The following is a 14,937-nucleotide window of genomic DNA, read 5'->3' on the forward strand; positions in this document are numbered from 1 at the left end:
AGTGGTGAGAGCCCGGCGGAGAGCTGCGGAGCTGAAATGAAGCGCACACTCGGAGCGGCTCACACCGTACAGCGCCGTGCGGCTCAGGAAGAGGCTCCGCGCCGCGAAAGCTGAAGGCTGCTCCGGCTGAGTGAAGGGCTCCGTCCATGCGGAGGCTAGCGCTCATTCTGCTGCCCTGTGCTGTCGCCGTCCTGGTGCACTTGTGGTTGGCACAACGACCCTCCTCCACCCCGCTGGACAACAACATACACACGGGTACTTTATAGCCACAACCCCGGGCTTCTCCTAAAAAAAAAACTTTTTTATTATTTTGTTTTACAGCCGGGCTGCTTTCTAACTTTGCTTTTACCACCCCGGAGTAACATGTTTGTGTGGGAACAGGTAGTTTGTGCTCGCCCGCTTGACTACGTGTTTCCGCACTAGAGTGTGTGTGTTATATGTGTTGTTTTAGTGAAGAATAATGTGAACGTAACAGTTCAGTAGTGTTGGGCGTTGCTGGGATAGTCTAACGGCTAGAGACAGAGAGACTGGAGCGAGCTGAGCATGGCATCTCCGCCTTGTTACAGTGCAACTAACTGCGCTGTGTGCTGCTTTGAAATGGATTACCGCTTATTATCGGGGGTGCAGTGGAGGGTCAAACCGCTTTTTTTAAACAGAGGAAGATAGTTTAACTACCTTTTGATGCATCGGTCATTGGATGCATCTCAGTCAGGTCAGTGCAAACTATAAATACCAGAGGAAGCTGCTGTCAGGGTCAGGAATGTAAAGCAAGTGTGATTTAAAGTAGGCTAGTTGTTGCCTTATCTTAATGTCACCAACCAAGGGTCATGTTAGGGTAGGAAACGACCTCCTTTTTGTTTGACATTTGTTTTTCATGCATGGCTTTCTGTTTCCGATACAGATGAAGCTCTACCTTTCTGTGAAGTTTTGGTGGGAGTGCTGTCAGCGAGACATCATTATGAACTGCGACAAGCGATAAGAGAGACCTGGCTGGGCTACCTCCGAGATCACCCCCACTTCCAGCACAGGTCTGTCTGGGGTGAAGTTCCAACTTTACCACTTGTTTATCTTTCTTTTCTTTTGTTCCAAGGCCAGGTTCATACAGTGGAAATAAAGCCTGCGGCTGGCAGCAAGTAACTGACTGCTCCGTCAACCCTTTTATCTTTATGTGACCAGAGGCCAATATTGTTCTCTCTTTCATTCTTCCTTTTTGTCCATTTCCTCCTCCATTCAGCGATCTGAGCTCAGATAAGGTGTGATGGCCTTTAAGCAACCCTCAGTAACCATGGCAACGGAGGGTGGATAGATGGACAAGCTTCAGAAATATTGCAGCCTAATATCGCACAAAAAAAGGTGAATGAATTATAGCGATAGTGTTTGTGCTTATTTCCAGAGTGGGGGTGAAGTTTATTGTGGGTGAACATGGGTGTCCCATTCCAGAGGAGGACCGAGAGGATCCGTACTCCTGCTCCCTCCTAAACTTCACTGAGCCAGGTAAAAAAAAAAAAACTCACACACACTAATGAGTGGATGTCTGTAGCTGTAATATGGAAAGATGTATGTCAATAGCGGAGTGAAAAGAACCAGTGTTCAGAAGTAAAACCTTTATTCATGTTCACCCACAGCTCAAGGACACCGTTCCTTTCCTTTCCATACCCAAGGCCAAGGCAGAAACCTCTTACAGTCACTGCAGCCGTACCTAGCACTTAAAGCTATACCAAGCACTCACGCAGTATAGGAAATAATTGAACAGGCTCACTGTCAGATTGAACGTCCTCAGTAATTGTTCTGTCTCTCACCTTCACAGAGCCGGTCCAATTCAGGCGTTTCACTACTTTTCCTGGTCGGTTCAGTGTCTGCTGCCTTCATGAAAACATAATTACTGCTCATCGGAATAGGCTTTTTCAGACGATGGCCTTTAGGGTCACGGTGATGTTTTATTTTTCCAGCCCATTCTCTGCTCTCCACCGTGTTAATGGTTGCAAGTATTGACGTGATTTGTTTCAGAATCGGAGGCAGGCGGGCAGCTTTGGTGCGAGATGCTCGGTGTGATTGGAAGAGAAAGAGACAATGGCTGCCTTTAAACACAGTTGGGTACCTGACTCAGGATTCAGGTCAAAGCACACGTTAAGCGGACAATTAATTGTTGTTGAAATGTGTTTGTGTGCTGCATTTTCCTTTGGGACTACAATAAGGTGAATGCTAATTAGCTTCTCAGACTTCTCAGACAGAGCTTTAGTAATTCTGTTGCTCACACGAGGTGTGTGATTGATTTGATTTTGATAAACAATCAATTGTTTAAGTAAATTCGCTGGTTCCAGCTTCTCAAATGTGAATATATTAGCTGTTGAATATTTTTGGGCTTTTTATAAGACAAAACAAGCAATTTGAAGAAGTCAACTTGCGCTCTGGGAAAACGTGATGGCTAGGTTTATAGACCATAGTTCATCTATTGATCAAGAAAAAAATCTGCAGATTAACCAGTAATGTTTGTAAGTTGCCTGATTTACTGTTGAGCTGGACACGATCCAGAATATTAAATACCTTTAGTTGTTGCCCAATATTGAAAAAAAAATCACCAATAAATTCTAAATAACACTGACTTTGCTAGTTAATTATTTATGATGTATGCAAAGTTTGATTCATTTTCCCCAGAATAAACAAGCATGCTGTCCAGTAGCAATAGACGCACTGCTGTTATTAATTTTGACAAGTGAGCACAAACAAATCATTTATATTTAGTGAGCTTAGGAATATTGAATATATCCTCACACACTGGTAAAATCCTGCGGCTCAGTTCCACTCCGTCATTGTGAGAAACATTTGGTTTGATGAAGTGCGGCTTTCTCTGTGTTTGATTGTTTGCCTCTAATTGTCTTTATTTTGGAGTGAGCAGCGGAACTTGTGTATAACGCATATAAAGTAAAAAGCCTGCTTCCATTTAACAGCCTTGATCTTTTCATTGATCTCCTGGGTAATAAACTGCTCTTTTGTAATTAACAAACCACACTCACAAGCAGAAGCATGCTTTGAAGACAGCGGTCCTAAGAACCAGCTCCTCAAAGTGCTGAATGGTGTAGCTTTAGCGGAGTCTGCCTTCTTCTCTGAGCGCTCTCCCTCTCCCCGAATCGCCCGGTCTTCATCACCAAAAATAGGCGGTCATCAAGTTGGGATCGTAATAAATTTCCCTTTTCCTTGTGCAGTAATCTCTGCCCATCCCTCTGTCCCAGGGGCAGGCCAGGATGCAGAGATAGAGATTGTAACGTTGTCTGACCCCTCGACGCTCGCTCCCTCGGACGTGTCGGCCATCGCCCTGGATTTCAAGGTCCTCCACCCTGTGGTGATCACCAGGCTGGGGGTGTTTACCAGCGGGACCCGGCCGGAGCTTCAGAGCAATGTGACGGTGAAGCTTCTCCAGCTGGACCAGGAGGTAACAGAGCCTCAACCTGTGAGCCTAGAGGCAGACCCAGTGCTGGTCCTGTTCACTGCCTCAGTTATAGATTAAAAAAAAAAAAAAATGTAGCTCCTTTTGGATTACTGTCTGTAGTAGAGGTTTTCGGTGTAGATATGGTAAATTTGCACAGAGATAAAAAAAAAAAAAAAGAAAAACATGAATTCTTCAGGAATTCTTGATGGATAAAATTTGTGATTTTTGCAGGAGGCTGTGGTCACTGCTCGCTTCAGTGCCATCAGTACAGGGACCATGGTGAACGGGGTGTGGTACAAACCAGTGGAACAGTTCATCTTGCCTAAGGTCAGTTTCCACATCTACTCAGGGCCATAGCCAGGACCCACATTTTTCATAGTTAGCTGTTGCAAGTTTTGTTTAAAAGGAGCAGTTATAAACAAAATAACTTAATCTTCCCTATAATTTGTACCAGATTCCTGTACATAATTCTTTCCAGGAAGCAACCCAGGAAATTACTTAATTAATTATTTCCCAACAGAAAATAAAACTAAATGCAATAACAAGGCCCCACAATACCATCAAATAGCAACCAAACATCATGTTAAAAAGCAGTGCTTCACTGCTTTCTGTGGTTGAAAGTTTCATGTTTGCTTTGTTGCATCTGCAGCCAAACCCAACAGTGATGTCACAGGGTGCTCGAGTACACCTGTCGCAAACCAGGGTAAAAACAAGATTTTCAGGGGGTGTTTAGTTAAGCTTAAGTAAAAGTGTACTTGCGAATGTAAGTTTGCTAAAACCAACAAATCCAATGCAGATGACATGAAGTTAGTGTCCTCAATAGCAGCTACGGCGCTGCATACCGTATTATATTTAAATAGTGTTTGATAGAACAACACCATGCTACATGTGCAAAGAATAAAATGTCTGTTTTTTAATCCAGGGTTTTGAGGGGACGCTGGTTTGGAAGAATTTGGACTCTGCTGGTCTGACCACAGTCAACTCTTCCTCTGTGCAGCTCAATGATGGAGGAGGTGTCCTCAAGATCTCCTCCGTACGTACTGGTGTGCTGTCAAATAAATCTATAAAGAATATTCTCTCTCAAGTTTTCAAGTAAAGGAAAAGTTCAAGAAGTTGAAAACTTTTTCTGCTGTTTCTTTGAATTGCAGATCGCAGAGGGCATATTGCCTCATAGAAGTGCGCTTGGATTTCCCGGTTTGGCTGGAGGGTTCACATTTACTATCTATGGTTAGTCCAGCAACAGAATTAATTCAGAGCTTTTTGTGAAATCCGTTAACTTGCACTATGAGTCAAATGTTGTATTAAAAAAAAGTGTCCCTATATAAGAATAAAAAAAAAAGACTCACCCTGGCAGGTTATGAGATTAGCTCCTTTTTTGCCTCAGGGCTTTTGCATATGTGTCAAATGGGAAATTAAATTTTTTTCCTCGCTCTACCCAGTTGTGTTACGTTGTTGACTGTACCCCCTGCATGTCTTTTCATTTGAGCTTTTCTGAGACTTAATTTGTAGCCATTTTGGGGGAAACAAACTGAAATTCAGTTTCCAGTATCTCTGAAGACAGAACTAATGATCCATTCTGCAAAATGTTCAAATTTTATCATATTGTTTATCCAGCCAGTGTTTTACGTTATTATCCCTCAAAAGTGCCTTCATTTCTTCAGACTTTGGGTTAATAAAAAGTTAATGTTACTTTTTAAAATCTCATTTTGGACAGAAAACACTTTCAACACTTCCCCCAATTTATCAGTTTTTTTATGCTTTTTTCCCGTATTACTCCTACCATCTGCCTCCCTACGCCCACCACCTGCGTGTCAGATGGAGACGGCCTGACGGGGCTCCTGCGAGGCCGCCCTGCCAGGATGGAGCACCATGCCTCCAGGCTGAGGGAGGAGGACGCCGCCTTGCAACGGGAGAGCCTCAGGCACGGCGACATTGTGTTCGTAGACGTGGTAGATACCTACAGGAACGTGCCTTCCAAACTGCTTCAGTTCTATAAATGGTATGCCAAGTGCTAATGGCTCGATTCTCTGTCTCAAATTGCCTGGGCCCTCTGAGGAAATCAGCAACCTGAAATGAAAGTGTGTCGTTGCCTTCTAAATGTCTCACTATTAGAATCATGACTGCAATTACTCAGTCGGGGGGAAAAAGTACAGTTGTGAGTCATCAGGTAGCAAAATATGCAGAGTGGTCTTTAGTATTGACTTGGCAAATAGGTTATTTATTTGCAGGACCTCCTGCCCTTCACTCTCAGCGGTATTTGATAGTAAATCTACTCAGGGATATTGCCAAAAACCAGAAGGTGGGCTTTAATTAATTTAGTAAATTCCATCTCCTGGCAGGTCTGTGGGAAACGCTGACTTTAATCTGCTGCTGAAGACTGATGATGATTGTTACATCGACGTGGACTCAGTATTAATGAAGATTGACCACAAGGGTCTAAAGCGTAGCAATTTCTGGTGGGGGAAGTAAGTACACTTTGGTGTCCGATCCTGTTGACAATGTATAGTTTGCTTGTCCACTTGTGTTTGCAACTTAACTGTCAGCCGAACTTTAGATGAAAAAAAGCTCTGTCAGTACGATGACGACTCAGGTGAAAGGGAGACAGGATGTGATGATAATGCACCTTCCCCTCCTGACCCAGTTTCAGGCAGAGCTGGGCGGTGGACCGCATTGGGAAGTGGCAGGAGCTGGAGTACGCTAGTCCAGCCTACCCAGCGTTCGCCTGTGGCTCAGGCTATGTGGTCTCTCGTGACCTTGTCCAGTGGCTCGCCAGTAATGCAGATAAACTGAAGGCCTACCAGGTAGAGTACCCAAGAGCAAGTGACTGTAACGGCATGGGGTCAGATAACCACAAGTATAATGTGAGGAATCAATGCTGGATGACTTGTTACAGGGAGAAGATGTGAGCATGGGGATATGGATGGCAGCTGTTGGACCACAGAAATATCAGGTAAAAAAATGTTTTGAATATGACGTCCAGATCTGCTAACTCCAGTGAAGCACCATGACCACAAATGATTTGGTTTGGTTGATTCTAATATATTTATAAAATGCAACTGATCAGATTTTGTTAGGGATAGACCATGAGGTCCTACACTTTCCATCATTGTCCCTGGTGTTTTCACCAACATTCATAAAGATGAGACACACATTCAGTGTCTGAAATGTTTGAATATAGTGTAGAAAAAGTAGAAAGTCTGTTCATGTTTATGATCCTTTTTTTTTTTTCAGCACACAGACAAGGTAAAAAGTATCAGACAAAAAAAATGACATCATAAAAGACAACAGTTGTTTGACATGGTTCAAGATGCAAGCTAACATCTAACTTGTGCGAGCTAAAATACAAAATCATAATATACTTGCCATGCTTTGCAGTAATGTTAGTTTACCTGTCCAATAGGATGAAAGCCAATTTTTATATTCTAAACAACGCGGCGGTCTCTCCATGACTCAAACGCCTTTCCGATGTTGACCGCAGTATTGTAGTCATGACCGCCCCAAACCGAGACCAAGTCGAGACCAAGACCAAGGGAGGGCGAGAACGAGTCAAGACCAAAACCAGTTTCCCACATTACATGACACAATAAAATGTGGAACAAGATCATAGGTACTTCTCAAATTGATCTGAAGGATCCATATTCCCATTAAAACACCCACATACAAACACTAAGAGCTGAAATCAACGTAAGCATCGCCATCGGCAGGAAGGGTGACAGTCGTTAACAGTAACAACACATTTTAATCAAGGTTATTAGTTGCATTTGAAGCAATATGTTTTACATCCAATCAAAGTTAGGATGTTAACAAATAAATCAGACAATGCAAAAGCAATTTATTGATATTCCCAAAGTTATGGTCGACTGATCTTGAAATAAAATCCCGAGTCCTCAATGTCCAAGACTGAGTACAAATGCCGTTGAGTCCGAGACTATACCAAGACCATCAAAATTGGTCTAGTTGACCGTGTTTTCGCTTGACATCCATCTGATTCTCGTTTGGCCTGACGGGCATAAAAGTTTTTTTGTTGTTTTTCGTCCTTACGCGGAATTGTGTCGGAGCCTGTGTTGTGCTTGGAGTTGGTCGTTTTTTGGTGTTAGACTCCATTTCGTTAGCTGCGGTGTTGTCGCAATGTACAGTTCAGAATCGGCAGGCAAGAGGCTCAGGAGTGCGCATGAACGTCACAGCCTATGTAAACTAATGGATTTCGGCAGAAAAAGATTTCTTCACATGTGAAGCAGCATAGAAGCTGTTCCAAGCAACAGAGAAAGCCGGTGAATGGTCATTTGTCAACCCGTTCACAAATCGTTAATTTCATTAAAAAACAACATAGGCCCTTTTAAAAAAGGGGGAAAAAAAGAAAATTAAAATAATAAATATATCAAGATTATCCCCTTAACTGGATTATTCAATAAAACCTCTAAAACTTGAAATGTGCTGGTGGAGTCTGGAAACATGGAGTTCAGTTTACAGCGTATCAAAGGCGCATGTCAACACTTAAACCTGAGGAAGACCTAAACCAGTATACGGCTAACTCAGTCTGTGCATGTTAACACCGCAATTGTGCTGCCCCTTTGCTATTGCCAGGACCCCGGCTGGCTGTGTGAGAAAGAGTGCTACCTGGACATGCTGTCGTCCCCCCAACACACAGCTGAGGAGCTGCACATCCTCTGGGACAGGAAGAGGGCCTGTGGAGACCCCTGCGGTTGTCCCTGGGACCACTAAACCTGGCTCACACTGCACTTACCAGGTGGCGCTGTGGGTAGAATGCACTCAACACCGGTTGTCAGTTCAGTTTCTGTGATGTTTTTCTTCATCAAAAAGACTTGTTTCAGAGTTTTATCAACTATTATATAAAAATGCTTAGATTTTTAAGATTTTATGTTGCAAAATAATCTTAAAAACCTTCAAATTGCATTGCAGGTTCTTAATATTAACAAAAATACTGTGTCAACGTAATAAAAAATGTGCAGCTTCAGAATATGTTAAAAACTCATTTAGCTGTAGCACACTGTCAGTATTTGTATCATGAACTCTGTTATTAAATTTGAGATTGAAAATGTCTTCAGTGGAACAGACACAATGTGGAAACAGACTCATGGATTAAAAGATGTTTTAGTATGCGGTAACTGACAGGGGTGGACAAGAACCACGTGCAATACCAGCATGTGGTGGTGATCGTGTACAGAGTCGTTGCTGTAAGACCTGAGTACTAGGTAATATTATAAATATAAACGTTTTGGTTTAAAAGGGATATATGATGAAGTTTTAAAGGTGATTGCTTTACATTGCTATATTTTGTAAATTATTGTCTTAAGCTCTTCATCCTCTTTACTATTTGTAGATTTAAGACAAGCTTTCTCACAAACACACAGATTGTACTGTAACTGTCATTGTGCAAATAGTGATGTGGCCTTACTGTATTTGTTAGGCGTCAGACTGTATGTATGTTCACACATGGTATCGACACGGATTTAAATGAGTGTATTTGCAACACAAACTTTTGGAACTTGACCAAGCAGTCAGAGTGACTGTGAAATAGACTCAGTTGTTTGACACTGGTTTTATGAAACCCTCCTCAGAGGTAATAAAGAACACTTCAGAGAGATTTGTGACTTCCGTGTTGTTTATTTTGGGGATTATGCACTCGGTAGCACTCAGGTGCTGCTGATTCTGTGTCGGATCCATGTTGAGTCTGTATCTTTGTTTTAGCCGTTTGTGCTGCTCAGTCGGCACCAGAGACACACAGTCAGCAAACACACTTTGCTCATGCTGTTACAGAAGTCTGTTTTTTTTTTTTTTCAACTTAAAAGGAATATGGAATCACTTTGATCTCTACTGGTGATTGTTTTTCTGAGACAATAAACCAGACCCCGCTGGAATTACGTACAGGGAAACCTGTGAAGTGTGTTAGCCCCAAATCAATCAGGGACGTCATGTTAATCAATAGGACTGAACACATCCAGCCATCAGCTTGTAGACACTGAACCTTTTAAAATGTTGACATAAAGCAAATGTGGCAAGATGTTTTGAGCCTTCACTTAGCGTTTAGTTGCTGCAGTGATTTGATTGTTTATTGAAGCAGAGCCATGTTATTGATTCTGAGTCACAAGAATTATGCCTCGCTGTATATTTTTGTAGATCATGAAACATAAGACAAGTTGTTTGTTTTATTTAGGCCTTTCCTACCTGCCAAGAAATCTGTTCCTGCAATTAACCTGACATTGGAGCACACATTCCCTTTCCTCTGAACACCACCCCTCCTCTCCCTCCACATCTTATCCTTTCGCCTCCCCTCTTTCAGTGAGCTGCATGATAACAAAGTCATATCCGCATGTGTTCCTCTCTCCTACATAGATAAGGATGGCATTTTTCACCCCATCAGCCTCACTCACTGATTTGGCTTGAAGCCCTTCATTGTGAACCCAGTGAGAAGCATGGAAATAACACTCGCATGAAAACAAGAGCTCATTTCTGCCCTAGTGCTTCTTTAGAAGATGGAAGTTATTGTATTGATCTAAACTGTTATGAGCGCTGTGGGTTTATTGTCACTCAACGATGTAAAATGTTGAAATTATTAGCATTTTATTATTTTAAAATCTTCTGCCTTTTTCCATGTGTGTGAGCCCTGCCATACATAATCATTCAACCAGGCAATCAAATCAACCACATCAACCTCTGTGGCAATGTGTGGCAAATTGTAGTGTTCACCTAATAATTACAGTCGTGCATTGTATTATGAGTCTTCCTAGGCTTGTAATGTATTATCTCAAATTATTTCCTGCCAGTATACAATGTGTGGCGTTTACATAATGTGTAGTGTATTCTGATGAAAACTGCTTCATATACGGAGGGAGGGGGGTGCTCAAGTATTGGCAAAAGCAATCATTAAATGGTGTGAAATAATTTTGTGTCAAAGAGGAACGCTACTCAAGAATTCCTTTGTTCTCTGAGAGATCAATATTTGTGAACAAAGTTGTTACCAAAGCTGGATGGTTAAAGAGTAAAGTATAACTAGAAAAAATATATCTAATCAAAACAGGGCATAATGAAAAGATCTCAGAATATCTGATCCATCCATATGTTTAATATGAATAAACCCCACACGTTTTGAATTGTGTCTGCCCTTAAGCGCATGTGTAATCTTTTCTAAGCGACGACAAGAGTACAATTCCCTGAACCACTGACTTATTTTCACTCTATTAATATTTTTCCATGAAAGTGCAATCATCCGTTTAGACTGTGACAAGCACTGCTCTGAGGAACTAGAGGGAACTTGGGCGCTCGAGTTAATTGTATTTATAAAATCCTTTTCATCTCTTCTCACCTCTTCTTAAAACTCATCTTGTCGAGCTACAGACTGAATACAAGAGTGTGTTGACATTACAAATTTTAGTCTTATTTCCTTGATGTCCGAATTTGGCAAACATTTAATTTTAGTTTTTCTTTATTGTCTGACTTACAGCTATCAGATGAGTGCCCCTTAATCAACACCACTCACCATGTTCCAAAGAAGCTGTGAATTGATTATAAACTGATATTTAACACTACATATTATATAAAAGTGGATATTGTTACAATACATTACTGTCATACAGTTTAATTGTCAATGTTTAGGTCAGTTTGGCCTTGTTTGCATTCATACTACCATTTGGAGTCATGGAAACTTGATGTTTCAACCATTCATCTGTTTCTTTTAGCAAAATATTTCAAAAGTTCCATTACTTTAAGCTATTGTAACCATTTATTCATTACTTTTAGGTATTTCAATTGTTTATACATTACTTTTAGCTAACTATTTCAACAGTATATTCATTACTTTTACCTAACTATTTGAACATTTTATCCATTACTTTAAGATATTTCAACAGTTTATTCATTACTTTTAGCTAACTATTTAAATTTTTTATTCATTACTTTTAGCTAAATATTTCAACAGTTTATTCATTACTTTTAGCTAAATATTTCAACAGTTTATTCATTAGTTTTAGCTAAATATTTCAACTGTTTATTCATTACGTATAGCAGATTTTCAAACCATAACGACACAGTAAATGCCACGTCATAGATGATATGCCACCAGTGCAAGTATGTGTAGTACCTATGTGTCGTATTTTACAGCACTGTGGAAACATTATGGATAAAATTAAAACGTACCTGTGTCAAAGTAAAGACACCACAATATAGATCAGGCACAGCTGTCCCAGATCCTAGAGAGAAGAGCTTACAGTCTGCTGTGCATCTGCATACTCATTCAAACAACTCTAGATTCTTAGATTTTCCTCACAGAGCATTACACATTGCTGTCAATCAGCCTCCTCTTCCCCCAACACTCCATCCTCTGTGTGCACTAAAACGAGGAGGAAATAATTTATTCATGACACCCGGCATCTAAAACCAGTATTTCTGACTGATTCTGATTCACAGGAATGAGGGGATATTATTAGACTCACAACTATGCCCTAATGGGGCAACATTTTCGTTCCCAATTTGAAATCGCACCCACAGCTCTCTCTCTCATTTCCACAGTAGCTACTGCTTCTGAGCCTGCTAAGGTTATGTCTGTCACTTTTTGCCGGACACAGCTGTGAAATGTGACATTGTGGATCGGTTAGATGATGCATTCGGTAGAAGGCTGGCTATTATACAGTAATTACACACGTCTTTGACAACGTGATAGGAGTGAATCATGGAGTTTCATAAGCCCTCTTGAGTCCTGCTGCAGTGACATGGCAGATTTACTATGATAGTGTTTGTTAGAGATAATTAGTCAATCAGTCATTACTGACAGTCATTCTGTCTTAAGAGGATCATGAATTAGCTTGTGGGTGAGATTCTTGGAAACCACACAATCATTTGATGTAACCTGATATAACACCATATATGGATGAAATGTCATGATGTCAGCTAAGTGAATCCATTTCAGGCCTCAGTTCAGCAATAAAGATGTACTACAGCAATTTAGTATTGCACTAGCACAAGACTCCTGACTTATTCCCAAGTATGGGTCAAGTTCTGAAATCGCTGGATCCTACGACTCCCATAAAGCAATGCAAAAGCATCTTTCATTAGACTTCTCCCTGGTAAACGCCGACATCTTTCGAACTCCATGCCCCAGTTTGTAACACAGATTTAATGTTATAAATTTGTAATCTCCAAATCCAAGCCGATGACTTCACTAGGGTTTTTTTTTCTCAGACTTCAGAAAGCTCCTTTCAGAGCCAGAGATGATATCATACAACAGTTTTCAAAGCCTGAGTAGTACTTAACTCCCCACGACCAACAAACTGAACGCAATGTCTGTTTAATCAACATACAGTCAACTCAAAGAAGATAGTTTCTTGTCGACACCAATGATTGCAGGTGGAAACAAGTGAGTACTTTGTTATTCCTCTTTATCCCCAATGGCACATGGGGGCGCAAAGAGATTTTCTACAAACATGTGTGTGCCAGCAGAAATATGCATGAAAACATGTGTTGCTCTGGGAACAGTGAAATGAATATGATAACACTGGCAAGAATATCGTAAACTGAATGAAGCTTTTTATTAAGCCTGTGGATCAAGTGACATTGCAGGATAAGTCTGTCAAAATTCTATATTTTTAACATAACTTGTCAACAAATCCCACGCAAAGACCAAACCAACACTAAATTGATCCTACTAATTAGAATTTTCTGTGTCCAATGCCTGATTTAGCTCATTTTTCTGTACCATCGTTTTCCAAAAAACGAATGGAAAAATATCAATGTGAAACTTGGTTGCACTGGGTTCATTACCATGAACACGGGCACTGTGGCCTGTTTTATGTCAATCCTATGTACTGCATCCTGCTGTCATAGATATTTGCTAGTACATCAACTCAGCAGCTGAAAATAGTCCAACAATTGTTCAGCTGTTTTTTAAGTTACTCAGCCTTTAAAAACGAAAGTATATATGTGTGACCTCTTAAAAATAAAAAGGCATCAGTGTGAAAAAATGGGCTTTCATGGGTACCATCATGGAACATGGTTCAATATGGAAACCAGTTGAAATCACATTGAAAGCATTCAGCAGTTGTGTTGGTGGATTTCTTCAGAGGCTCTTGTAGAGGAATAAAATGTCCTGCCATTTGCTCCAGTGGAGCAGCTCAGCAGCTCTGCAGTTGTTCCAAAGTGTAAAATGTGTGCAACTGTACACCTGTCAAGCAAGGTGCACCAAAAAACAGCAATCTCAGTCAACTTTACCCAGTAATTATTTAAAGGTATAAATTAACACAACGAAAAGACTGGGATGGGTGTCGGCGTATGAACACAGCATAATCTATTTCCATTATCAGCAATGAGGTTTTCAAAATGTTGCTGCCACGAGAATATTTATGAAGTATCTATTGGAGTGCTACCAAGCAACACAAATGTGTAAAGCGCAGCCCAGTGATAAATAATCCAAAGCTTGCAGTGGATGAGGGAGACAGTGAGTGAGCCATGTCGCTCTTCACACAAAAGCTATTTTGTTTTGCTCTCAAACAGAACTCAGACACTGTGGGTGGAGAAAATCAATCTAGTCAACCTAGCGAGACAGAAGAAATGAGAACCGTGAGAGGCTTTGATTATTGTGATGGACTTATGTCAGCTCTGCGAAAGCCACTTCATATGTCTCTGCTGTTTATCAAATCAGAATTGCATTTGCATCACATTTTCCTGCACTTGTGGCTGCTTGGAAGGAAAATTAGTAGAGGAAACCGGTCCCGCAGATTTTCAAGAATTTGACATTTTGATGAATAGATGTATTTTCACAGATGCCACAATTCAATCCGAAAGACACAATTAACTGAATTGCAGCCGTCAAGAGCAAGAGCATCAGTGAGTCAACAGAGCTGTCTGGGACAGATAGCCTCTGTCTGCAGGGCTGCGCTTCTTTTCAGCAGCTGAGGGAAAAACTCACAACAGTATTAACAGAAGCAGCAGATAATACAGAATTAAGATGACTGATGCCTTGTATTTCAGACCAAGCTCGCAGTAAAACACCAACCATGTCCATAGCAACCATTCTGTGCGAGTGTTCAGTCAAGGTCCCTCAAAACAAAGCACGTGGCAGCCCATTCTACAATAACTTGAATCTGCCAAGTTGTCTTGCAGCCTCCACTATTCAACACGCAGCTGCAAAAGTATTGGTTGCCTTGACAAATAAACACAGGCTTCTGGTGCATATAGGAGAAGGCTTAAGATTACATATACTATGGATGATGGCTCAGTGTTATGTAATGATGGGATGTGCATAGGTTAATGTTTGAGATCATAGATAAGACAGGTGCAGTGTAGGAAAGAAGCTTATAACTACTGTAAAAGGCAGAAAGACACATAAAAACAAGTATTTTGGTTTTCAATAACACCCGTGTGCTCAGTAGATGGTGCTACTTATCTCTGGAGAAGGGTGCCCATTTCATTAAACATGTTCAGTTCAAAACAATAAAAACCAAAGTAGCCTTGATGCCACAGGGAGATGTGAAATGTTGTTTCAGAGACAAGCCCACAGG

General features: G+C 41.0%; 1 protein-coding gene across 2 annotated transcripts; it reads left to right on the forward strand.

Annotated features, from left to right (window-relative positions):
• On the forward strand, positions 1-9,032 carry b3galnt2 (beta-1,3-N-acetylgalactosaminyltransferase 2). Of its 2 annotated transcripts, XM_046070973.1 has the most exons (12): positions 3-255; positions 902-1,028; positions 1,394-1,494; positions 3,231-3,430; positions 3,659-3,754; positions 4,350-4,460; positions 4,576-4,654; positions 5,243-5,426; positions 5,767-5,892; positions 6,069-6,228; positions 6,321-6,377; positions 8,012-9,032. In XM_046070973.1, exons 1-12 carry the CDS (start codon positions 147-149, stop codon positions 8,147-8,149), a joined length of 1,488 nt encoding a protein of 495 aa, XP_045926929.1. In that variant the 5' UTR covers positions 3-146; the 3' UTR covers positions 8,150-9,032. The 2 variants fall into 2 exon arrangements, with proteins under 2 accessions (XP_045926930.1, XP_045926929.1); XM_046070974.1 differs by lacking the exon at positions 5,767-5,892 and having other exon boundaries at positions 1-255.
• The last annotated feature ends 5,905 nt before the right edge of the window (positions 9,033-14,937 follow it).

This window comes from Micropterus dolomieu, linkage group LG15, assembly GCF_021292245.1.
Source record: "Micropterus dolomieu isolate WLL.071019.BEF.003 ecotype Adirondacks linkage group LG15, ASM2129224v1, whole genome shotgun sequence".
NCBI classification, from domain to species: Eukaryota; Metazoa; Chordata; class Actinopteri; order Centrarchiformes; family Centrarchidae; genus Micropterus; species Micropterus dolomieu.

What these genes read in the sequence shown, in the direction of transcription:
- b3galnt2 (XM_046070973.1), top strand. Translation starts at nt 147, where the DNA reads ATGCGGAGGCTAGCGCTCATTCTGCTGCCCTGTGCTGTCGCCGTCCTG. An exon ending in CACCCCCACTTCCAGCACAG is followed by an intron (nt 1,029 to 1,393) that starts GTCTGTCTGGGG and finishes GCTTATTTCCAG; the next exon opens with AGTGGGGGTGAAGTTTATTG. An exon ending in TTCTCCAGCTGGACCAGGAG is followed by an intron (nt 3,431 to 3,658) that starts GTAACAGAGCCT and finishes TGATTTTTGCAG; the next exon opens with GAGGCTGTGGTCACTGCTCG.